At 41.5% G+C, this 26,140-nt stretch overlaps 1 protein-coding gene across 4 annotated transcripts in view; it reads left to right on the top strand.

The window, feature by feature from the left end:
• The window catches only part of atp8a1 (ATPase phospholipid transporting 8A1), a 110,805-nt gene that overhangs the window by 24,568 nt on the left and 60,097 nt on the right, over nt 1-26,140 (top strand). Inside the window, exons 3-15 of one of the 4 annotated variants that reach the window (XM_071531773.1) lie at nt 1,607-1,706; nt 4,035-4,133; nt 10,232-10,277; nt 10,539-10,579; nt 12,410-12,483; nt 14,099-14,168; nt 14,338-14,465; nt 15,060-15,171; nt 15,902-16,067; nt 19,257-19,384; nt 20,137-20,214; nt 20,420-20,508; nt 24,881-24,925. In XM_071531773.1, the coding sequence (XP_071387874.1) occupies nt 1,607-1,706; nt 4,035-4,133; nt 10,232-10,277; nt 10,539-10,579; nt 12,410-12,483; nt 14,099-14,168; nt 14,338-14,465; nt 15,060-15,171; nt 15,902-16,067; nt 19,257-19,384; nt 20,137-20,214; nt 20,420-20,508; nt 24,881-24,925 (1,176 nt within the window). Of the gene's footprint in view, nt 1-1,606; nt 1,707-4,034; nt 4,134-10,231; nt 10,278-10,538; nt 10,580-11,488; nt 11,563-12,409; nt 12,484-14,098; nt 14,169-14,337; nt 14,466-15,059; nt 15,172-15,901; nt 16,068-19,256; nt 19,385-20,136; nt 20,215-20,419; nt 20,509-24,880; nt 24,926-26,140 lie in introns of all 4 variants that reach the window. The other 3 variants (XM_071531774.1, XM_071531775.1, XM_071531776.1) reach the window with 3 other exon arrangements.

Genomic DNA, 26,140 nt, shown 5'->3' with positions numbered 1-26,140 from the left:
TGTTTTTTAGATGTAGACAGACACAACACACAGACAAACATACATACTGTTAAATATAGCAATCTAGCTAACAGTTTTGCTTTTTTTTTTTTTACATTGAACTGGCCTTTCTGTCCAATATATTTATGTTTAGTATGTGTAATAAATGCTGTCAGACTGTCCTCCTGGAATGTAGCTACATAACGCCTGTTGAAATTCTTAAATAGAGCCAAATCTTTACACTCCTCCTATGTTTTGTGTATGGTAATTAATGACGATGTGAAATCTCCTGCATTCCTTATTGATACCACCCTACGTAAGTTGAAATGATTTTAAAAACAGTTGTTATTCTGCTCTGTCTACATTTCATGAAAATTTGTATTTTACCTCTCTTTTTTGAAGACCATAGAGTATTGCAGTAAACCTCTTTTTCAAACTGCAGATTTTTGACAGGTGACCCGCAGATTATGATTTTTCTTCTTTTACATGGAAAGCCGGGGGGACTAACTAGACTCTGCTGAATGAAACAAAGCTTGATAGCTTGGCTCCTTTCTTGACCCTTGTTCTGACAAGGCTCTCCATCAGGCTCCTCTGTGAGGCTGGTATTTCATTGTACTGCTGTCAGAACAATGCCTCGCTCTCTTGCTCACTCTCTTTCACTCCCCCTCTCTCAACATATACACTGCTCCACTGTACCAATCAGCCGGGATGACAATGAATGGAAAACAAGCTCTTTTTTTTTTTCTTTTTTACTATACATCATGCTTCTGGACATGGTACAAGTGAAAACATTGTTTAAAAACTCCCTTGTCAAATATGATACAGTCCCACAGGGATAAAACAGTGGTATCACCACTGCTAGACTCCATATGCTCGGCCCCTTCAGATAAGTTGGAGGCTGTAGTCTCTTATGCTGCTTGTATGTGTGTGTGACTGTGTGTTTTTCTGTGCGCGTGGGTAAGCAAAGCGTTGCCGGTGGCTTGGCATACATCACGCCGTATATATTCTCCCAAAGTGGCTGTTCTGACTGGCCCTTTAACGCAGCTGTAAATCAGACTGCTGGAGGTCTGAGTCGGTGGGCTGCTGAAGGCTCTACCAGCCTCGGTATACCACCATTCACCAACACCCCCACCTCTCCTCTCCTCCTCCTCCACCCCAGTGCGGCCCTGGCACACATAGCTCACATCTGCCAGGAGCTCTTTACATCCTTTCTACCAGCTCCTTTCCTCCTCCTAATTTTTCTTTATGGTCATTTAGTCCAGTGGTCCCCGCCATTCATCAATCACACACACAGACACACACACACCGTCTCCGCCCGCCACACTCCCTCCACTCAGGGAACAAACAACTTCCTGGAATGGGTGGGCTTGGGTCCAAGGTAGTGGTTATATTGAGGTGTATTTGAATGGCCAGGGTAATCGTAATATTCAGGTTGTAGAATACAGAACCAGGCAATTGTCAGATTCAATCTTGTATGTTTTGAAACGTTAACGGTGCAGAAAGATGGTGCTCAAACTTAGGCAACTAACCATTTTTATGCTCTGTCTGTCTGTCTGTCTGTCTCTCTGTCTGTCTCTTTGTCTGTCTCTCTCTCGCTCTCTCGCTCTCTGCCGGATCTGGTCTCCAGCACAGCGAAATATAATGTCCTCACCTTCCTTCCTCGGTTCCTCTACTCGCAGTTCAGGAGGGCAGCCAACTCCTTCTTTCTCTTCATTGCACTCTTGCAGGTAAGAGATCAGGAAGATGTGTTATTGTTGTTGTCATAGATTTGTGTGCACCAATTGGTAAAATTCCATTATAATGTAGCACTAACCTTCTTTGCAGCCTCAATTTTGTTTGTTTTTGTTTACGATTCATTAGTGTGTGAGTGTTCTTTTTTTACTGCCGTGGCCTAGACACCATATCCAAAGGTCACGTCTGTAATTTAATAAACCACACACACACATACACACACACACACACACACACACACACACTCACAGACGCAGAGTACTTTATATATCCTCATAATGAATAATACATGTAACACTATGTGTGCCTCTCTCAAATGGAAACTAGATTTGCCTGCTGCCTCAACACACATTATACTACATATCACATGCCTTTTAAAATGCATGAGCTGCAGTGGAGGGCCATATTTTGTTCTTTTACTGTATCTGTACCACACTGCAGTGTAGGAATTGAACTGTCCTGTACTGTAGTGTGAGATATAGCCTGTACAGCACACAAGTATCCCAACCGACCCTGAACCACATGAGTAGTAGGATAGCAGAGTGAGAAGAAACATTAGGATTAGATTTGTTGCGGAAATAAGCTGCTCCTGGGTGGCGAGTTGCAGTGTCCAGTCGATTATTGGCTCTGGTGATGTTTTGATTACTGCCTGATGTCAGCCACCCACAAACACACACACACACACACACACACACACACACACACACACACACAGTTTGGGGGTGCAAGCTGAACAAATAGACTTTCTGGCCCTGAGGAAGTTTTGCAGTGGCTTTCCTATGTGGGTCACCTTTAATCCCTTTTTAAGAACACTTGAGCCTCACCCACCAATCATGACTACATGATTCAAAGGAGCCCAGAGTCACGTCTCAGGTGTTCAAAAGCGCAGCAGAGCAGATTAAACAATGGAGAGAAGGAAGGCTTCATAGGACTCAGATTCTGTCTTTACCTATATTTGTGCTGACAGGCTGCCCCGCTCTAACGAGGGCTTTGAGGATAGGCGAGGCCCTAATCCAACGACCTTGAAGCTGCGGCTTTGAAAAGCAGCTGGTGTGAATCTTCATTACCCGCCCTGTCGATGCTGCAACCTTGAATAAAACATCTATGCTGATGAGGAAGAGGAGAGATCTATTTCTACCGAGTTTCCTTCAAGCAGTGTTGAAGGGGACTGTTGTCTCCTCTGGCCCTCACTTGCTTGGCTTTAATTGTGAAGATTTTTGACTGTTTATTTTGGTCGATTTTAAATTACTAAATAATTAATCATTCAGTCATGAGGAGAAGATGGCAATTGTTTTAAAGATACATTTGTTTGTGCTGCATATGCGCAAACAAATTTATTTATATACATTTTGGGTAAGTTTGCATATATCCTTGAAGAGTTTGTAGATGGAAAAGAGACTTTTTACAACTTTCTTAACCCAACATTTCATCCAGTCAGTCCTTGTATCAAAAGACCAGACAATAAATTTCACAGTGAAAAAATATTTATCCAATAAATCACCATGTAAACAAGGCTAATGATGGAATGACAATTTTTCACTTTAATTATGGACCAGGTTTTTAAAGACACCGTTGTGGGAAGGGCACACAGCATTCCCATTTTCTTGCACATCATCATTCTTAAAGATCACAACCTCCATCTTCCCATCATAAGTGCATGACATTCTGTGTGCTTACAGTAAGTCACCGTGCCCCTCCCTGCTTCATACTAATACATACTGTGATAGAGTGACGGATGTGCTGTCTTCCTGCCTCCATAGTCATGTCATCCTAATGGTTAATGAGCCCCCACATACTATAGCCTGCTCCTCCGACCCCTCCCTAACAAATGGTCCTGCCAAGCTCAAGGAGAGCCCTGTGATCCCAATGGTGACACCAGAAGCTTCATCATTTTGTGTGTGTGTGTGTGTGTGTGTGTGTTTTGAGTGTGGAGTGTGTGCTGTACAGTACATGCCAGAGTCTTGATTCAAAGCCATATCATACTCTCAGGGAAATCTTCCTAGTGAGCTGACAAGACCCCTGCAGTCATCTGGTGTCACAAATCTTAAGATACCAGACTGGATGCCCAAATATCTTTGGCAATGCATCATTGCAAACAGTACTGCATTCCAAATTCCACTGTGCTGTTTGGCTTTCTAAAGACAGGAAAGTTTTATAGAGTTAAGTGAATCAAAGTTATGTGCACATCCAATTCTCTCACTGGTGCTGACCAAAGATTAAAGTGCAAAATTCAAAGTAGATCTGAAAAACATTCTTGCTTTGATTTTGAATTTGACAGGGTTTGACTTGATGTTCAAGCTTATTGTGTCTTGCCTCTTTTTCAGCAAATCCCAGATGTGTCTCCTACCGGTCGCTGGACCACACTGGTACCCCTGCTCTTCATCCTGGTGGTTGCTGCTGTCAAGGAGGTCATTGAAGACCTGGTGAGAAAAACAACAGCCACTACTAACAAAGGCCAGACAGCTATATCAGGACCACACCTGTCTCAAATATTAGTTGTAAATAATAAGTGTTTGTTTTAACCTGCTTGGAGTACCAGAGGGGCCAGGACTTTTCAGACAATGCCAGGTATGTTAGCAATCACAGAAAAGGTTACTAAACTGACTTTAAAATACTTGGGTGTAATTGGTTTCAATGCAACTTTCTGGCATTCACTGTATTGTCCTGTGTGGCAAGCCCAACCCATCTTGCACCCAAGTAGGATAAAATAAACCATAAGTATTATTTGCCAATAATTAGTATATTATAACACAATTTTCTGTAGCTAGTATGATGAACAAGTTTTCATGATTTAAAATGCCTTTTAGTTTTTTCTCCATAATTAATAGATCTCAATGTTTGACTGAAATGAAAGCAGGAAAACTATTATGTTCAATTGAAAACTAATGAAAGTTTGAGAAAGTAGCTAGTAACTAATTACATAAATTGAAAAACTAATGCATTAAGTTGTAACCTGTTACCACAAAAAAAGCAGTACTCCCCAACACTGTTAGGGACTGTGTCCATTGTTATGTTCTATCTTTTTACAACATTGTTTATAAAGCAATTTTGCTTTAAGATGATCTTGAGCCATCATCTGGCCTATAAAGACTACTACCACAGACATTTAAGACATGCATTTCCCCTTCAAAAACTGGAGAAACCTACTTGTCTCTGGTGTGACAGTTCAAGTTTGGAATTTCCAACCGTTTATGTCATGAATATACTGCATAATTTTTATCAGCCAATCAACTGGTAGCAGTAAAAGGCCATATCAAAAAACTTTTATGACTTCATGTATTTTCTGAAGTAAAGACTACCTATCGAATCAAAGGCTTCAGAGTCTGCAAAATGCGTAAAATAACAAAAGAAATCTTTTCCCACAAATTTTTGTATTGGTATCACTGTAGGCGACTTGCCCTCAAGTGAACTGAATTGACTGTCCCTATAGAGCGTGTAGGGCTTTTGTTTTTGTCTCTTACAGTATGTCCTCTGAGTGTTTAGAAGTGCCTCCCTGTGGAGCAGAGAGGAGGCAGTGATGGCTACATGACCACAGCAGGATATTCCCCAACACACAGACACACAATCAGACACACACAGACATGCATACACACACACTCACTCCAGAGGTCACAGCTGTGCTTGCTGCACCCAGAGTGCTCATTCAGTCAATTAACCTAGATACTGAATGTTCATGCACAAAGGCAGTTAGTGCTAACAAAACAAAACAACTGTCTGCCCTCGAGCAAGTCTGTGCTGTTGAACAGATGCTTGACAAAAGGCTATGCAATTTATCTTAGTATTAAGGGTTTATTTCAGATTAATTTTGCCATTGTTAAGAATATTAAATCCTGTTTTGCCAGCTATGAAGTCTTACTGTTTGTTGGGAATAAATTGGTTACAGGCTTCAGAATATGTTTCCCCTTTGTCCACAAATAATCCACTTAAGTCTGTCTGAATCAAGTCAGAGAGTGTTGCATTGTACTGTATTGCAGTGACCCTGCAATGCGATCCTCTATGCGGGTCCCAGTGGACAGTTACTCTATACATTACTTTGTATCTAGTGCTGAAGGGACCAGCGCAGCACTTTTCACCTGGCCTCTCGTGAAAAAAACATGGCAGTGGAGTTGTGATGACGCTGTCTTTATTGCTGAAGGTCACCTGCGCACATGTATATTCCCTCCATAGCTCTGACCCTCACAAGTTGACATGACCGGGCAACATCGACCCCTAACTTCATGAATCATGCATTATGGACACATTTATCTCATCTTGTTGCTGGCCCTTTCTCGAACGGGAGTCCCTGGCAATGTCTTTCTTTCTGCTATAATGCTATTTTCAATTTCATGTAGGATAACGTATCTAAAATGCAGTATCGTGAATTGCATACTGTTTACAGTGCATTTCGACATACTGCAGTGCACTTTTACACTGTGATGCTGTTACGTTAGTACTTTGATATGTTGCTGGTTAAACTGAAACGGAAACAACACTCACCGTTCTGCTGCAACCTGTAAAAGACCAAAGAGAAACCTTTTTATTGTCCTCATGTGGTTTATCACTGTTCACTATCTCATGAGGTTTATACTGACGGCGGTTTAGCGGCTTAATCAAGGTAACACTGCAGATGCTCTACCCTTTTATCCTTTGCTGCCTTCATTTTTTTCTCTCTGTGGTTGAAGTCTACAGAGGCCTGATACTGCAGTATTTACACATAACCTTTGAGTGCTTCTCACCCTCCACTGCGCTATGATTACACACATCATCTAAATATCTCTCCTCTTCTCCATATCCGTGGGGACAGTGATAGTGGGTTGAGATTGGGAGAGAGAGATAGAGAGAGCGAGAAAGACAGAGGGGGGCAGAGAGAGAGGGGAGAGATGGGTCTTTTGTTGGCGAGAGGGAGAGAATTTGAGAAAGGGAGAAAGAGGGAAGAAAAAAAGACAGGTAGTGAGGGACAGCATGAAGCAAGAGTTATGGATGTAACTACGGTTCAATGAATTCTGGATGACCGCTAGAGGAAGGCTTAATGCTAGATATTAAATGTCTTGCGCACACACAGATCGAGTGTATATCAACAAATGTCAGATGCCACCCTCTAGTTGTGAGAGCAGGTCTTGACTCCTGGCGATGCACCGTGGTTCTCCATCAAGCAGCATCTGTAGTTTGGGAAACAAGGGTCTCCCAGTTTGGGGCAATCAACAGTAGTTTGTGTATATCTTGTTGGCTCTGTGTGTCATCAATGTTAGAGGGATTGGTGGGAAGGAATTGAAGAGGCAGTCTGGTCAGGGATGGGCCAGCACATCCTGCCCATTTAAGTGGACAGGTTGTTTTCAGTCAAGGACTGTGAGGCAAAGAGGTCCACCGCTGCCTTGATGTATTTCCACCAGATCATATTCACCATGTCTCACCACGTCTCCACTCCCCTTTTTGTGGTGGGAGAGAAAGTCCACCACACCATTCTGCATACCAAGGAGATGTATGGCTCTGAGGCTTGCTGGGTGAGGGAAGGCCCATATGTGTTGCCGTGGTACTTGCAGAGACTGGGTGGACATGGGCCCCTCGGTTTGTTTATATGAAAACAACTGAGATGATATCTGACTGTATAGGAAGTAGCTCTTAGCCACTTTTGCACTCCATACCCCCCTTACCATCCTGTGCTGCCACACAACTCCCCATTCTGAGAGAGAGACATCTGTTATCACCACCTCCTGACCTCCCAGTGGAATGTACCTGGTTAGATATGCCCTGCTCCTCTAAGGCCGGAGAGCGAGGAGGCACTGGAGGTACTAGAGGGAAGACTGTCCTTGTCCTGCTGGAAGTTAAGGAGCAGAGCCTTAATCTTTGGGGTTGCATGCCCTGTGTCTGCCTAGAGGTATTTGGGGTTACTGGGTGTTCCACTGGTGAACCAGTGGGTGCAGCTTGTGATCAAGCCAGGGCCCCTCAACCTCTGGTAGCCCAGGTACCCTCACAACCCGCAGCATGAAATACAATTCATGCATGGGGAATCCGACAGCCCTTCTGTCAGGTATTGAACACCCAGGTATGAGGGACGTTCATTATTGCCCGCTGAAGAGGGGCCATGCAAGAGCTACCCACATTGGAGCCAAGCATTTGCCAACCTTATTGACTGCAGGCGAAGCGGAATCTCTCCTATCCCTGCACTGAATTGGCGATATCCTGCATTAGCTTCTGGTTGGGTAGGTAGCCACCTCTCCAACCAGTATGACCTAGCCAGAAACTGGCGACGCTGGCTGCCAACTACTGCAGCAAAGCTAGCGATATGGCCAGCAATAGCCTCCAGTGCAGTGTGACTGAAAAACTACTCAACATGAAACAAGCAAAAGTGTTTGATAGGAATCTCAGCTAGAAGCTGAGCAAGCACGGTTCAGTGCATAGTGGCTATTCCACAGCTGCCCGATAGTAGGTGTTCACATATGGGGGCGCCAAAAACAGTTCCCTAGAAAGCTAATTGTCCTAGGGCTAGCCTGCTAATGGCAGTGGTGGCAGGGGTGCATTCGTTAGCCTGGGTGCTGACAGAGAACAGGCAAAAACACCACTCTGACAGAAGAGGAAGGGATAATATCCAGTGTTAAGCACTGCCTCTGGTGGTCAGGAATAATGAAATAGAACAGCCAAATAGATGGCAAAATAGAGGAGGAGGCTGGACAGCGAGAATAGCTAGTATGGATGAGTGAAATAAGCTGACAGCTCTTGCATAGGGGATGATAAATGAGCTTTGTAAAGGTCTCTAGCAAACTTTTCCTGGGTATAGTGCAGCTGATCAGAGACTGATGCCATGTGACACAGCCAGCCCATTCATTAGACACTACAAAATGTTGCAGGAGTATTTAATCAAATTTGATTCTACTGGATTTCACTAGCCTAAGAAGCAAAGAAGCAGGAAGGGAGTGTGAGAGGACTGTAGTACAGAGTGGCAGTGTGTAAGAAGGGGAAAGACTGGAATATGAACTCAGAGAGAAAGATAGACTTACAAAGACAAGAGGCGGGGAGAGTGGATATAGAGAGATAGAAGTGGATATATACAGTAGCAAATCAGCAAAAGGATGAAGATGGGAGATGTAGAAGAGATGAAAGAGAAAAAGAAGCACTGCTGACCATCTCTAGGCAAGCTGTTATGGTTTCCATTCCTCAAAGGAGAATGTAGAGACTGCAAAACTCAAAAACTCACAGCAGTGAAGCTTTCTTCCTTCTCACAAAGGCCTTTCAGAGAACACTCACTTTATTTCCTGCCTGAAAGCAGTTGTTACTCAGAGGGACCATATACAGTAGGCTTTAGATAACAGACTGAGTGATTGTAGCGTAAAGATTGGACAGATGTGTTTGTGACTGGAAGGTCACTGGTTTTAATCCCCAGATCTTTGGAGGAAAAAGATGGGCAGGGGAAGTAAATAACTCTCTCCCCTCCCTTAACAACTACCGTTGAAGTGCCATGAACCTTCATTAACCTTCAACTGCTCCAGTAGAGCTCCTCGGTGACCAGTAGAAGACTGTAGTTACACTCGGCAGCTCCCAGGTGTGAGTGCATGAGTGTGAAGAAGGGCATCGCTAACAAATGACTCCCATGCTCAACATACATTTCATGGGTAAATAAAGACTAAAAATAGGAAAGGTTTGAAGTTACCAGTAGTAGTTTTACCCTGTTTTAAACTGAATTAGATTGTAAATTCAAACTAAAATGTACATTAGCTAAATGTAAAATACATATTGCTGGATTAGGATTTTGATCCACTAGGCAATTTTTTTGGCAACATAGATGGGCGACACTCCAAGCAACAAGCAACAAAGTGAGAGACAAGGTCAAAAATCTATACACATTTCTTGGCAACACAATTTTTCTATGTGATTAAGAAACAATGCTCAGGCAACCCCTTAGGTACTGTTTCCCATATATCATGCTGTGTATCGCTGCCTTTAGTCCTGCACTGATTGCACCTTTGTTATCAGGTGCTCCTGTAAAGCTCAATAGGTAGAGTGTGGCTTCAACACTACTAATATTAGGGATTCCCACTGGGGCCACCCATGCGAAAAATGTATGCACTCATGGTACTGTAGGGATAAAAGCATCGACCAAATGCCATATGATATGAGTCTGTGCATTGCGAAGATTACATAGACCAAAGCCATACTGTGTGTGGATGTTCCCATGCACTGTGCAGTCAGTCTATAAGTCTAATCTTTCTGTAGCTTGTAACTGCAGACTTTGATAAGCCCATCTCTCTCTCTCCCTCTATAGTAAATATCACTACACGGTGTCAGCCTCTCCAGGCCTTTTCCCCCAGTGAAACCAGACCAAAGGAGGCTCTTGTAATCCAGGACAGAGTTTGTCCGATTAGCTTTTCTTCCTCCTTGTTAAATCCCTGTCCCATTGATTCTTCACTCGGGCATGGTGCTCCTCCAGGGTTATGCTTGGAGAAGTTTCCCTCCCTTGCTTTGGATGGTTACTAATTAATTGGTATTAGTGTACATCAGAATAAAATATGTCTCTGAAGAAAATTGCTCTCTTTTTGTTTCCTTACAGAAACGCCACAACGCTGACGGTGTCGTCAACAAAAAGGAATGTCAAGGTATTGCAAACTATTACTTTTATTATAAATTTTTGTATTATTTAATTTATATGTATGTATATTTTAGATAGTCTGCATTGCATAGAGCCTTGTACATTAGCTAAACAAAATAATGATGGTGGTTTGTCATATGTCTTTTTTCCTTTGTCTCTTTTATACTTCCCCCGTGTCTCTCATTGTAATTTCCCCCACCTCTGTCATTGTAACTTCCCCCATTTCTCTTACTGTTACTTCTCCTATCTCTCTCATTGCTCACCACAGTATTGAGGAATGGTGCCTGGGAGATTGTGCACTGGGAGAAGGTATGTTCCCAGACTGTCATGTCTGAAGCTAATGTGTTCAGTGGTGTCAATGTTCATAGACAGTCACTAATGGTCGTTTTCACCAGTTTGCATTCTACTCAACTGGAACAGAGAACAGATGTGACTATGCTTCCTTTTACCAGTTTCACCATCCAATATATTGTTATCAAGTGCAGAAATCTCACACACACACACACACACACACACACACCCTCTGACCCCCTCCATAGCATCCAGCCACTAATTAATCCAGCATTTCCACGTGGACGGCCATGAGAAGGCTATGCTGGAGGACAGAGAGCAGCTTCTCTGCTTTCATTAAAAAAAACAAAAAACAACTTACCATGGCCGAAGCGTTGTGCCTGCAACCAAAAGGTGTAGAGAACAGCACAAAGCAGAGCAGGAGTGAAGTAGTAGATCTAGGCTGTTTACCCACCTTTTTTGTGACAAGTAAAGTTTATTTACCTTTTTAAAAAAAATATCATTATAATTTAAATTCGTAGTATTAGTGAGTGCCACCTAACGGCTGTTTCAAGAAAAAAAACGAACACTAATAAATGCTAATCTGAAAAAATTCAAAATTCATAGTTTTTTGAAATGCAAATTCATGGCTCATTGCTTGCTAGCTTTTATGATTGAAAAGGATGAAAAATGAAGTACTTCTAGTGAGGCTGTTGAAGGATGTAATATGTTATGTTGTCGTATTTGTCATGCAAGGTTCAGCAGTAATGGAAAGAAAATACCTCATATGTTCATCAATGTAATGTACATACTTTAGAGATAAAACATATTTGTTGTGTTTTCCAGTGTTTTCCAGCCATGTATTTTTACTCATAATTTTAGACTCATGTTTCCATTCATGCTGTGTCTATAGGCAATGCACACCAATAACCATTTTTTTTTTCACAGGTTGAGGTGGGCGATATTATTAGAGTAAATGGCAGTGATTTTGTTCCTGCGGATGCTATCATTTTATCGTCCAGGTATAGGGGTCCAACCTGCTGCCAGCCCCTGGGGAACTTCTCCCCTCCTCCTTTTCCTCCTCTTGCTCTCTCTCACACAGCTCTCCCTAAAGAAGTGATGGTTAGGCTCAAATAAGAGAGGCAACAATAAATGGGGTTGTTTGTGTCAAAGTGGGTTAAGCATTCACTGCATTTGGAAATTTTGTTCTGTATTGTAAAGACATGCAATTGCCATTTGAGCATTTAAAGAATGGATGTGATATTCTGTAGCTTGATGTGGGAACCATCATTTCTCTAGGTGGCATAGCTGTAATGTGTTTTTTTGATTAGAATTGACCAAACATGTCTTCATAAATCTACCTACTCCTTCGCCTTTTCAAAAACCATTTGGACCTGCTTTGGGTTGGAGCTTTGCACCCTGCATCAATCAAATATATCAAAAAATACTGACTGTGCAGTCTTAAGTGTATTCCATAATCAATTCTACTGGCACTGCAATCATTCACTAGCACAGTATTTCCCGTATAACTTCTTAATTCTGCATATTTAATTTCAATTTTACACACAATACCTTTGCGGTAAGCAGTTTTAATGTCTTTACCCAAATGGTTTTCTTGAAAAGGAGAACAGAGGACCAGCCATACCCTCTGATCATGCAGGGGTGACCATTGTGCTCTTCTCATCCCCCAAGAACTGAAACAATTGTCTCTCTTCCCTCCTGTGTTTGGTGTCTGTCTGTCTGTTCGTGTTTTTTTTATCCTCTCCATCCCTTTTTTTTCTCATCCTCTCCTCCTCTCCTGCCCCTGTGCGACCGACTGCCACACTCTCTCTCTCGTGCCCCCTGCTGGTGCGTGGTGGATAATATCAGGTGGCTGTTGGGGAAGTAGTCAGAGCGGCCAATGGGGATCACCTCCCGGCTGACCTCGTCATTCTGTCGTCCAGGTCAGGAAACCAACAACACTACCGAGAAAACAGGCGTGGGAGAGATTGGGGCTGTGGGGAGAGTGGCGGTGAAGCATAAAGTGTACCAACGGGGACTAGACATTTTAGCTACAGGCCAGGACCTTTTCTTTCTCTGCTGACACTACTGATAAATATTTAATTTTCCACTTTGGAGGAAGGAAGGGGCCTCTGATTATGTTGGCAAAAGCCAGATATTGGAGTGCCAGAGGTCAATGAACACCATGTTCCCCTCCATTTCCCTATGGTTCCTTTACATTTTGGTTCTATGGCCATAACATTGGCCCTGTCTACAATTATTGTCATTATGTTTTAGAATATGGTGTAGCACAACTTAAGTTGTACCAGTGACCCTTTTTAATGTTTTGGCTCAGACTTCTAGTAAGGCTCAGAGTGAATAGAGACATCCAGTATGTCATGAGGAGCACATGCTCATAGTTTGAGACAGACTCTTTTAAGTTTGGTGGTGAATGTATTTTCATGTACTTACCTTTGCATGGCTTTTACTGCAACCTGAATGCAGATTTGTTTCATCATTTGATGTGACAATATGCATGCAGTCACATTCCAAGATCAGTGAAATGCATCTTGGGATTGTAGTTTTGCCAACTTGCCGTCACTGCCATTTGGAAGGGCCTAATTGTAGCTCATTAATTCTCAATCAGTATTGAAGCATCATGCTATTTTATGAATGGGACCAGTGTTCTACACTGGTTGTTCCTAGTTTTAGAATTCAATTTTCTGGCCATCACAGCTGACCTCTGCTTGTTTCCATGAAACAAAGCTCTCATTTGATGGCTAATAGCAGCAGATTCTAAAACTCTCATTGATTGTGGTTGGGCTCCAGTGCCCAGATCTCTTTTTGATTTTACCCCTCCACCCTGTGTGTTTTTGGACCAGCCCTTGGTGTGCATAAATCACTCTATTAAAAGAGCAGCTAACCAGCGGCCCAGCTCACCTTAAGCACCGGCACGCTCTAACTCTCTGTCCCTGTGCCCAGTGTCTGTCAGAAGCTCATTTGTCTGCTCTATTTGTTGTGCTCGGCATGCCTGCTCGCTCATCTCACCCCACCCCAGTCGTTTTCTGTCTCTCTGGCTCTCTGCAGTATCCTGTAGCTCTTTCTGAAAGACAACTGAACTCGAGGGCAGCGGCAAACAAAGATGATAACCTTCTCTGTCTCCTCTGTCCTCACCCAATTGGGTTGTTAAGGAGATTTAAAGTTTGATTGGATTCAAAACATACCATTAAATTTACTTTTATTCAGCAAAACTTTGATGGAGTTTTATATTCCAGAGTGGCCGTAAAACTTGCATGGAGCATCTTGGTTTGCAGTGATCTTGTCTCATGCTGTCTTTCAGCTGTAGTCCCTTCCTCTTATCAGCCCTCATTTAATGGATAATTGAGAATGAATTTTACATTTAATTGTGCCAATTGTAAATATGATTCATAAGCAATAGCAACATATGCTTAATTTTTTGTAAATGTATATAAAATTTATAATCAACAGCAGCTGAAATTAGATATATTTGATATTTGATTGAGTATTAGTGTACTGTGTCTGCACTCCAAGCCTCTATTTCCTTTCCCCAAAAAACAGTGAACCACAGGGTATGTGCTACATTGAAACATCAAACTTGGATGGAGAAACAAACCTCAAAATCAGACAGGTGATCATGTCTTTTTACTTTCTCTAAATACCGTGTTAATGCCATTTGTATATGCAGTGAGCCACTCTGGCATTATAGACAATCGCCAGCAAGGGTGCGTTGATTTTGGTAAAGACACAAATTGACAGGAAAAAAAAACAGTACTGTAATGCTAACCCCGTGTCAACAGGGTCTCCAAATCACCGCAGAGAACAAGGACATCGACAGCCTGATGCGTCTCTCTGGGCGCATGGAGTGCGAGAGCCCGAACCGCCATCTGTATGAGTTTGTAGGGAACATCCGACTGGACGGACACAGGTGGGCGGTGCTGCAGAGCTCCATGCCTGGCTCCCTGCCCCTCTACCACGCTGCTGCTGCTGTAGCTCAAAGGCCCATTATCCAGGAGCAGAGCCAGCACCCATGCATTATGTGGTTTTAGGGAATATTTAATCTTTCTGCTGAATAAATGAAAGCACCTGGATCAGTGGTATTTGATTATCTATTTTTTGGGGCCTTTGCCATCGATTGGCAGGAAAAATACATTATATAAGTCTGTAGTGCAGCTTAATTTTATTATGTTTTGGCTTTATTCTAGTAGTTGGGAATAAAAACCTCTACTGAAAAAGTATTTTCACCAGTAGCTATGTCTGGCTTTTGACCCATTAGGTTTTAACCCCTGTTTATCATTCAATATATCCAAAATAAGAGTCTATAAATGTGTCAACCAATGTGTAACTTCAGTTACCCACCATGCCTTTAAAAAGTACCAAAAATAATTTAAACATTCTCTAAAAAGTTATAATTCTGTCATTTTGCAAGAGAAGGTGTTACTCTTTTTTTTAAATGGTGGATACCTCAGTCTGCAGTAAACCTCTACAACTGTACTCATAGCAGTGGTGTTTCTTATTGCAGTACAGTGCCACTGGGTCCAGACCAGATCTTACTGAGAGGAGCCCAGCTGAGGAACACCCAGTGGGTCCATGGTATAGTGATCTATACAGGACATGACACAAAGCTCATGCAGGTAAAGCACATTTGCACAACTTTTGGACTTGTAAGAGTTTATTTATTTGTAGTTAGAAAATGACAAGTACAGTCCTCTCTGTCAAGATATGCACATAATCTCTATGTTCACGGTGCTGGAGTCTCAGTCAGCTATAACACTAACACTAGCCATTGTTATCCGCATGGTCTTTCCCCAGGTGTTTTGCTAGAGTTAGAAAATGACAACACAGAAAGAAGAGGGAAAAATACAGATTATAGTGAGAAGGAAGCAAAGGAAGGAAGCAAAAATACAAAAGGGAGCAAGGAAGCAAAAATACAAAAAATATACACAATATGTCAAAACCAGTAGAACCATGGTTACTGTGACTCAGACTTCCAAAGTGATAAGCAGGCATAATGAGCAAAATATTCTTCAGTGTGATACTATATTCTATTGATTTTGTGTCATTGGTGGAATTTTACTTGTTGATACATACATGCACTAAATGTATTAAACCTTCAAATTAAAATATGATGAACATGTCAGAATGTACTATGTGCCTGCAAGTATTTCAATAAACCTTTGGATGTTTTTTCAGTAAGATTTAATATTCAAACTTATCATGCTCCCAAACAACTTCTTAATGGGGTTCAGACAAGTGACAATCTCCCGCAGTGCTGTTTTGAGGGCGCACAAAGCAGAACATCACTCTCTATTTGGCCATGCTTTTTCTTTTATTACCACAACTCTTTTGTCATGTGTTACCCAGAATTCCACTCGGCCTCCTCTGAAGCTGTCCAACGTGGAGCGCATCACCAACTTCCAGATCCTTGTGCTGTTTGGCTGCTTGCTGGCCATCTCTCTGGTCTGCTCCATCGGCCAAACCATCTGGAAGTACCAGTACGGCAATGCCGCCTGGTATATGGATCTCAACTGTAAGAGTCTCAGCAGCCCATACTACACCTCTTATTCCACATATTTTGTCTCACTTGTCCATATCTGCTTAATTCTTTGTCATTTTAAGTTACTTTGTTAAGTGTTGGTGTGTGTTGCTGTCGTTTTTATGTTGCCTCAGTTAAAATATGTTTGGCAATACAAGTGAAATATGTGGCAATGTGGGAATAAGTGAATTCCCTGTAATCGGGAAAAGAAAGCTGTGACATGCATAGATGTGATGTGAATGAGACTGAGTGAAAAAAGAAATGGTTGAATATCACTGCGCTGCTGTACTTTTTTGTTCCTTTCTAATGTTCTGTTTGATTTTTTTGTTTTCTTTGTTGTCGTTTTTTTAACAGCTCCAGGTAACAACCATTTAAAAGCCTTGGCCATCCGTGAATGACCCTCCCTTACTAACCCCTAACTGAAGCTCTGCCTTTGCTAAGCAAATGAAGCCCCCTACCCTCGCCCCTATATGGTTGCCCTACTTTGTATGGGCCCATGCCATGGACAAGCACATACCAGGGATCCAACAATAGGTTTTTCCCCTCCAGCTCTCTTATACCTTCGTTTAGTTCCTTTTAGTGCCTGATGCAAACAGTGTCTCACTTTTCCTCCATTTTTGTGTGGCACGTTAAGCACTTTGCAGTTCCCAAGCCTCAGACCCTCATCTTATTTTTTTTTCTCATTATTTCACAAAAAAATGAATTGCAGCACTTATTTTCTGCTCTTTGTCTGCCAGGGAAATGAGGTTGTACTCAGGAAGCTTTTCATGGCAGGAGGCTTATACTTGTTTGTTGCTTGAACACAACATGCAGTGCAGCCCAAGGGGCAAGAGCTGACATTTTCTAAATGCCTCTGCTGCCTTATTTTCTTGTGTTTATTTTCTGAAAGACAGAGACAGAGAGAAAGTGGAGGGAGAGATGCAAAAACCTTTGTAGGTCTTAAATGTGTTTTCAAGCCCTTTTGAAAAATGGCTCTCAATTAAAGTGCTAGTTTTACACAAACATCTATTGACATAACACAAATAAATACGGATAATAATAATAATAATAAGAAAGGCATATTAAAGGTGAATTCCTTGACCATTTTGTCTGTTGTGATGAAGCTCTGAACCTGGTTTGCAAAGTGATTATCGTGCCATTCTGGCCATTACTCTGTATCCTGATAGGCCTGTGTAGGAGAGGTTGTGCCCTGATCAGTTTAAGCTTGTATTATGACTTACACTGTTCCTTTTTATAAGATGTTGTATTGGCTTAGATTGGCTTCACAAGGGTTTTAATGTCCTCTGTGGCATTAAAACCCACATCTAAAAGACCCCATAAAGCACTGATGAGGGGAATGTAAGTCATAAAGCAGGCGTCCATCTTGAGACTGACTGTATTTCCATAAGGAGTTGTTGAGACTCTGTCCAGTGCATATTATCCAACCTGTGACAAAAGAGAGAGGTGGCAGATCTTCATACCGTAAACATCCTATTCACATACACTGTGTATACCAAAATTAATGTAATTGCACCTTTAGACACAATTTGTCAGACTTGACATTGGCAAGGTAAATGCAGACGACAACAGAACAGTCAGCACGGGAAAAATGTTAGCCCACCACACATCAAACATCATGGCCCATATGTCACCGAGGGCTGCGATTATGCACGCCTGGTAAATAATTCATTTGACTTTGACCCAGCGCAGAGTGCTGACACCGGCCCTCGCTGGCATTCTTCCAAGCCTATACATCTTAACAACTTACCTTTATGCAGATTGAGTGCAAAAATGAATAACCATTTGTTATGCATTCATGTCACCTGCTACACCTCACTCTGTTATATTCATGTCAACTAAATAGAAGGTAGCTGTATTTTTTTTTCTCCACGTCATTTAGTTTCTGCTGACTATTTCTCTTAGTAAAATGCTGATCTGTTAACTGATAGCACAGTGAAGGCTCTTTGTCCCACACTGTTACCTAAAAGTTTGCTGGAGGTTGTGGCTTCTCCTTTTACCACTACTCTTAGCGTAAAGTTGAGGAGATGTGGTGGTCTTACTTTAATGTACACAAGCTGTATGAAATGAAAGAAAAAAGAATTATGAACTGAAATAACTCACTCTTCCGCTCCTGCAACTAGTTCCTCAGGCTGTTGCTGTGTGAAGTGATTTCTTTGTCAACATCCTTGTTTAAAAAATTGTTATAAACACTAGCATGCATTTTTTCAAGAGCATTAAACTTAGGAAACAAAAAAAAGACATCAAGTTTAGTTTTGACTTGTGCATGTCCTGGTTTGCTATGATTTGATTGTTTTTTATGGCTCTTAATTTAGATCCAACCCAATTCCTCTCCCATTTGATAGCAAAACTATCACATAAGGGCAAATTACAAGCTGACTACTAGAAATAAGCGATGTAGTGAACTTTAACACTTCTAATTTTTGGTAGCATAATCCACCCACTCTTTTCCACGCCTTGTTGGTTGAGAATGTGCTATGGACTGAATCTCCCTCCTTTGTCTTGAGAGCATCCAACACGTTTGTCTTCCTCCCCACTTCTGAAATTTTTTCCCTCCTATATGTGCTGTTGTACCAGTAGCAGTAGCTTCCATTCTGCCATTTCCTTTGTGCCATTTAGTTTCTTTTGCAATCATTCTGTCATGGAGAAGGGCTGTCCCTCTCAACCGCAATGCTAAGATCAAGGCTTGGGTTGAGGAAGGTAACTCTTGCACCTCCTGCAAGCTGAGGAAAGGTAAACCACATCACTCCTGTTTTCGTGTATGGTGTCAGTGGGGTTACATGTCATCACTGATTGAGGGTGAGTCAGGGTGGTGGGGGGAACCAGCATCATTTTGCATAGTGCTTTGTGGAATTCATTGCCTGGATCATGCTGGATGCCAAGGCTGCTGCTATGACACTAATGACATCTGAGATACTTCAGTCCCTGTCCGCTACTTTGAATCTTTGGGACGTTAAATTGGACTGCTAATCAGTTGAGTTGTGAGAGGATGAGGTTGGGCGGAAGAAATGGTTAATTCCAGCTAATGCAACGTTAGCCCAACACATTCTCTGCGTTGTGATAACGTTGATCATTAGCCGGGAGTAGCTTTGGGCATTTTCATTTAACCAGTGGATATTTTCAGAACCAGCACTCATGAGTCTCCTGTGTATTGCTCCCTTCTTTCCAAAACTCGTCCCCTGACAGATGGCGGGGCGGCTAACTTTGGCCTCAACTTCCTCACCTTCATCATCCTGTTCAACAACCTGATCCCCATCAGTCTACTGGTCACCCTCGAGGTTATCAAGTTCACCCAAGCCTTTTTTATCAACTGGGTGAGTTAAAGATAGAATCAGTAATTTATTGGAACCAAAAGTGAAAGTGAAAAATAAGTTAAAAAAAAAAAAAAAAAATCAGATTACTGATGTCAGTCAGTCAGTCAGTCAGTCATAAATCAAAATACAGGTGTATTTTACCTCAGTATTAACATACATTACAAATGTAAACAAACCTACAGCAGAATACATGTAAAACCTGTTTTACTGTTGCATGCTGTGAGTTCAAGCAATAGCAATGAGTGATAAAATGTCCTCAATCCAATAAAGCATTATATAAACAAAGCAAGCAGGGGTTGTCATTTGTACAGAGCAGTGCATAGTCAAGCCAGTACTTCTGGAACCTGAGTGACATGAAGCATTGGAGTGAGTACTCAGAACATTATGCTCTTATCATCGCTAGCAACTAGGTCAACCCCTCCAACTACCTCAGCTCAGAAATCTTCCCGTTCTTTGCCTGAAGTTCTACTGAGCGCCTTTATTCATTAATTTTTAAATGAAAATCCAAGCTAGGAATTTTTAGCAGTATTTAGGGCAATTCTCAGTTGGTCTGTTTCCCACAGCCCCAGATGGTTCAGCGTTTTCTTTAGGGAAAACAGACCAAGGGGACCAAGGGCCTGACTGAAGTGAAGCATGAAACTTTTTTCCAATTTAGTTTGTGAAGTTTACTTTGATATGAAGTTTTATTTTTTACCAAAAAGTTTTGTCTCAGTAGGTAAGTTACATGTGAAGTTCTTTATGATTGCTTTCAGGACACAGATATGCTCTATGAGCCCACCAACACACCTGCCATGGCTCGCACCTCCAACCTGAATGAAGAATTAGGCCAGGTAATGAAATGGGATTCAAATTACACTCTCTGCTTGGTTAACTCTCACTTTATCTTGACTAGAAACCTGGACAAAGTAGAGGTCTTGCCCTCCTCTAATTAAAACAAATGCCAGTTGGCACACACCTATGGCATGCACAAATCTGATCGACACAGAGGATTTACTCATGCTGTCGGTCATGCTCCCCCCTTCCCTCCCCATACAGGTGAAATACATTTTCTCTGACAAGACGGGGACACTGACCTGCAATGTGATGCAGTTCAAGAAGTGCACCATCGCCGGTGTGGCCTATGGGTGAGTCTGCTCTCCTCCCTCATCCCTCCTTCCTTCCCCCCTCGATCCTCTACCGCTGCCTCCCACATCACCTTCATTAAATGCAGAGTGTGCATCATAGTACATCTGGCGCTTCTGTCTCCTCCCTTGCCTCCTCATTAGCAGCTGCATCAGTGCTCCTCTCAACATAGACTATAAATAAAAGGCGGACAGACATTTGCAAGCAAAGGCACTTTACCCTCTCCTTCGCAGGCATTCAGCCATCGTTTGTCTTGCTGGAGGTTTGTGTGAAGTGAAATCTGGCTATACATTTCAGTTTTTTCTTTGTAAGAGAGATCTTGTTAAGGTCTCGTGTTCAGACTGAGGACTTGTGAGAAAGCAATATTCAGAAAACTAATTTAAAGCTCAGTTAGCGTTGCAAGACCTATTTGTCTGTAACTACACAAAATTAGGTTACATGAATGCATGAATATTTGCAACATAGCCTCTGGTAAAGGTAGGCGTTTAGCCAGAATCTACAATACAGATTTCTGTAACACAATTATACTTTTCCCTCCCGTCACACCCTTTGATGTAATGGCTTATCCTGTTATGGTCTTATATTTCATTAAGTCAGCACTTCATGTTTTTTTTTCTATGAATATACTATAATTTTGTTTTAGTGCATTAATAATTTGCCTCAGTGCATACAAATAGTGGGAGAGAGCAGAGTATCTTTATAGGACCAAAGCAAGTGCTGGTGTGACAGTACATGATAAATCCCATTAGGATTCAATTAAAAGCATGATTGATGAGGTGCAGACTGAAGGACATGAGAGAGCATTTTATCTGGAGTTCTCTGTACCCAAGCTCTCATTATGCTATGATTGCTAGTCCAGTGAGGACACTCACAACTTCTCACTGTGGATCCCCAAGTCAAGAGCATAAAATGGATCACTTTAATAAAGTGATAAATGTTGATGATGTGATAACTCGCTGACCATCACTGATATTTCTTTATTTCTAACTGTCACTGCTATTGAAAGGTAGTTTCATTTGACACATTTTTTTTTTACCTATGGTCTTTTGGGATCAACATCTTTTGTGCTACATAATGTCCATTTTTCTTCTTTTTTTACCCTCATTTAATTGGGTAAAGCCTGTCGCTCACCAGGGACAGAAACTTTTTCTTGCAAAGATCGAAGTTAGGCAGCAGCCTCGCTTTCATCCCAAATAGAGATATCTTCCTTTGATTCTCTGAAACGAGGACTCCCTCTTATACCACTGATAAATATGGATGAGTATTTCATAGCAGGAGAGGAAAAGTCAGCTTTTAATGAGGCGAACCAATTTTGATGATCCCATCATTTGGCCCTCTGCTCTCCTCTTAGGGTTCCCAAGCTAAGAGTTGTGAGGGTTAGATTCAAAATCAAATCATCAGATTACTAATTATCTGCTTACATTTCATTATACTGTGTTTGTAATCCACCAGACTGCTCAACCTCAGTAACATCATCTGAATAGATGTAACAGTAATGTTATCCACTGGGATGCTCAAACTCACTAATCTGTTTAATTTTCTGTTATTTTTTGATTAATTTCCTTCCAATTTTCTCCAATTTAGAACATAATGTTGGACATTATTATAATCATTGTCTGCAACCAATATCCATCATTGTTTCAAGATGTGTTAAATTATGATGAATGTTGATAATCTCACAATGTAAATGCCTTTTTCTTTCAAAACCTGTTTCTATGTCATCCAGGAAATTTTTCAGAAGTAGCTTTAATGTGTCTAAAAAAACCCTCTAAGGTATTAGTTACCAGATTTTTCAGTTCATGACTATCACATTTCGATTCAATTCAAGATTTTAGAAGCATCACATTGAGGAAGATAACATAGAATTCTCCAAAATTCCAAAACTTGTCACACAGTGCTGTTCAAAGCAAATAATGAATAGCCTAATCTATGGAAGAGTATTCTGGCGATGAGGTTAATGTCAGTGTAATTTCTCTGCCAGTCCTCTGTTATAAAGGTTTTATACAGTTTGTAGTAGGGAAAATGTATATTTATATAAGTACATGATGAATTCATTGTCCAGGTATCCTCACAAAAAACAATGAAACGGCACATCAAGCTTGGGTCTGATTACACATACATAATGTTACATGTAATATGAGTTTGAAGACTGGTACTTGCTTCCTATTCCTACAATCAACTTATAGTCTTATCCAGTGGCCTGCTTTTCTGTGGTAAATATTGGGAAAAATAGTTTTAAGGCACATATGGTTTTATTATTCTTTACATTTTCAATCACACATATCTGTTTTGGTCATGAACATACTTAAATACTCTTTTAAGCACTCCTACTTTGTTGAAGTTTTATTCCTACCTCTTGTATGAAGATAGTCTCCACATTTCTTCAGGAAGTAGTAGTAGATAGACATAGAATGAAAACTGACAAAGAAATCTAAAGAATAAAATAATGCCGTATTTGAAATAATATAGAAGTGGGTTTTTCTCTTGCACATTAGTGCACACACACTGTTGCGTGACTTGTAGTTTGGTGCCCGCACACCCCCAAACCCCCCTCACACTGCCTCCTGCATGTCCTCCTCACCACAAATTAAGTGCTGCTGTAATTAATAATGTCATCCCCAAGGGTGCAGACATTAATTAATTCCACTGGATGGGAGTCCAAATCTCAAAAAGAGATACTGTATAGGTTAGAAAGGCTCCCAGAATCCTCCCGACCTTAGTTGGCTCGACGGGAGTGAAAGCATATTTATTAGATGTACTTGAGTGGCCTAACTCACAAAAATATGTTGAGTTTAAAATAAAATGTTCTTTTTCTGAGGCTTTTGTCATTGTAGAGTGCATAGTGGTGGATATAAAAACTACACTGGATGCAGTTTGTTAGATATGTCTAATATCTGTCTAATGTCTAATATTGTATTAGCCCATATCCTGGCCAGTCTGTTTGTTGTTAATGCAGATAACGACAGCGTTACTTGAGTTCACTCAAGGTACACAACCCCGAGGCTCGCAATGATGTTCAGGCACTCCGAATCAAATTGAGAGCCGTAATGTTCAGTGAAGCACATTATCTGGTCTGCTCCACTCCTTCTTATATTATTACAATTAACAAAACCCCAGACTGCAGTTAGTCTGCCAGAGCGGAGATGTGAAAATAATTTGGTGCCTCATTTTGGAACAGTGTGCGCTCCGACCACATTTACAATTTCCAACAAGATGGGACTTAGCAGCCATGAAAATATACACACACACACACACTCTACCCTCTCTCTTTGTGTCTCTGTTACATATATGCACACACACACACACACACACACGCACACACACACACTCAAAATCCAGGGCTAATTGCCAAGACCTGTTCCTTCTCTTGCCTGACGAGGAACTAGAGGGAAGACATCTCACTTGAATAATATTGAATGATTCCAAGACATTGACATTTTCCTCCAAGTTTGCTTCTGCCTCACTTGCTTTTGCCTTCCCTCTGCCTCTAACTTTTTCTTCACAAAAGCAAGTATTCATCTCATTTTCTTAAAAACTCCTAAAACAGATATGGGCCACACTTTCTGAGCACAATATCTTTAAATGTATTATACTTCATTATTTTCCACAATAGAATTAATATATATATTAATATATATCGTTGTGTAAGTGAATAATGGCCACACATCTTATGTGGGCATAATGCTTACAATGCATTGACTGTTGAGCCTTCTGGAGGTCTTGTTCGCCTAATTCAATGAGACATTTTTAATGGGAGAGAGATGACTTCCACTTGATAATCCCAGTGACTAACCCCTGTGGCAGGCCCTTTTATCATTTACATTCTTAAATGCACTATTCACTAAAATAGCCACTAGTACTTATTTATTGCTCACTAGTCACTATTCTGCCAGTTACTAGTCACTATTGTAAGCCCTCCGTTCTCTCTGTCAGCCCTCCGTTCTCTCTGTCAGCCCTCCGTTCTTTCCGTCAGCCCTCCGTTCTTTCTGTCATCCGTCAATGTGTCAGCCCCATAAAGAATACATTGACTCAATCTGTTTTTGACAGATACAAAATCTCTGTCTGGCTGCCCCCTTAATGATAACAGGGCCTGCTATAGTCACCGCTGTGAACCCTCTCCCTTACAACCCCTACGCCTCCTCTAACATCCAAGCCAGGTTTTTGCATAGGTGCTCATCCTAGTTTAACAGCACCGTCAGATCCTGTGTAGTGGCTCTTGTGGCTACAGTCCTTCCTGTTATCTGACCTATGCCAATCAAACTCATAAACAAACCCATCTTTAATCAAATCCTGGTGCCTGCACTTTCACAGAACATGCTAACGCTAGATTTTCTCAACAAGATGATTTCTTTTCCCCCACCTTCGCTCCAACAGTCACGTCCCTGAGGCTGAGGAGGGTAGTTTTGCAGAGGATGACTGGTAAGATGACTGGGTGTGAAATGATGGTTGTGTTCCTGCTCCTCGCTTCTGTGATGTATTGGTGCTGCCTTGCATTGTGGGAATCGTGACTTTGAACAGAATACCTCAGTGTATCGTGTGTGGCTTTTTTTCATGTGTTTAGTACACTTGGGACATGTTGTATGTGACTGTGGCACTTGATATATTGTGTGTATCTGTTGATGTGGAAGAACAAAGGATCTGCATTGATATGTCTAATTATAGGCTAGTATGGTATTAGTTATTTTTGAATTATAAGGGGGAACGTATTGCAGCTTCATGACAAGGTGCACTCATACATTCAGCAGTTTTGACAGATCAGTCTTGCTACTGAATTAAGCTGTCCAGAACTTATGTTGTGTTGATGCTGAAGTTGTCATGGAGATGTCAGCACATCCTTCCCCCAGTAGCATCAAACTAGCTTTGGAGAAGGTGGCTATACACACACACACACACACACACACACACACACACACACACACACACACACACACACACACACACACACACACTCAGAGAGACACCCACATGCACACACACACTCCTACCCCTGAGATCCATCTGCTACAGTCTTGAGATCCGCAGGCGCAGCATGGGTGTGTCTCATCCATTTTGCATGGGAGATCGGGCCTGTTTGTCAATGCCTACTATGCCAAAATGTAGAATGTTGCTGCTGTAGAAGAAAGGGGAGACTTGGGGTGGCTGTTGCCAACTTCTGTGAAAGCATGTCTCTTTTTACTGCTTCTCTCTCTCTCTCTCTCTGAAACAACTGAGTGGAGGCTGTGTTAGTGTAATGTGAGGTACTGTAATAACACAGAACAGCCTTACAGATACAGGCACAAGTGAAAAGAGACTGTTAGTGAAAGTATTTTGCCTCCAGATGGTAAGTGTGAATAAAACATAAACCCATCACCAGAACAGGCAATGCTCGCTCTTTCACTGTTTTAAAATATCTTTCTTTCTTAACCCTTATCAGTATTAAACTTTTCTCAATACTATAGTACTCTTTGAAGGGGAAATCCACCCTAGACTTTGTTAATTGTGCAAATTCACTTGCATCAGGATAACTTCAGTGATTTCTTTGTTATAATTTACTTCTCACTTAACCCATATCCAATCAACTTAGCCATTTTACTTGCTTGGCATTCAAACCCAGAACGTTGCAGTTACATGGTCTGCACCTTACACCTCTGAGCC

The sequence above is a fragment of the Centroberyx affinis genome, unplaced genomic scaffold (genome assembly GCF_046629955.1).
Source record: "Centroberyx affinis isolate AG114_WGS23_722 - 3 ecotype Tasmania unplaced genomic scaffold, CSIRO-AGI_Caff_v1 ptg002132l_1, whole genome shotgun sequence".
Classification (NCBI taxonomy): Eukaryota; Metazoa; Chordata; class Actinopteri; order Beryciformes; family Berycidae; genus Centroberyx; species Centroberyx affinis.
The sequence above is the reverse complement of the archived record's forward strand: the minus strand, read 5'-3'. Positions and strand labels throughout refer to the sequence as shown.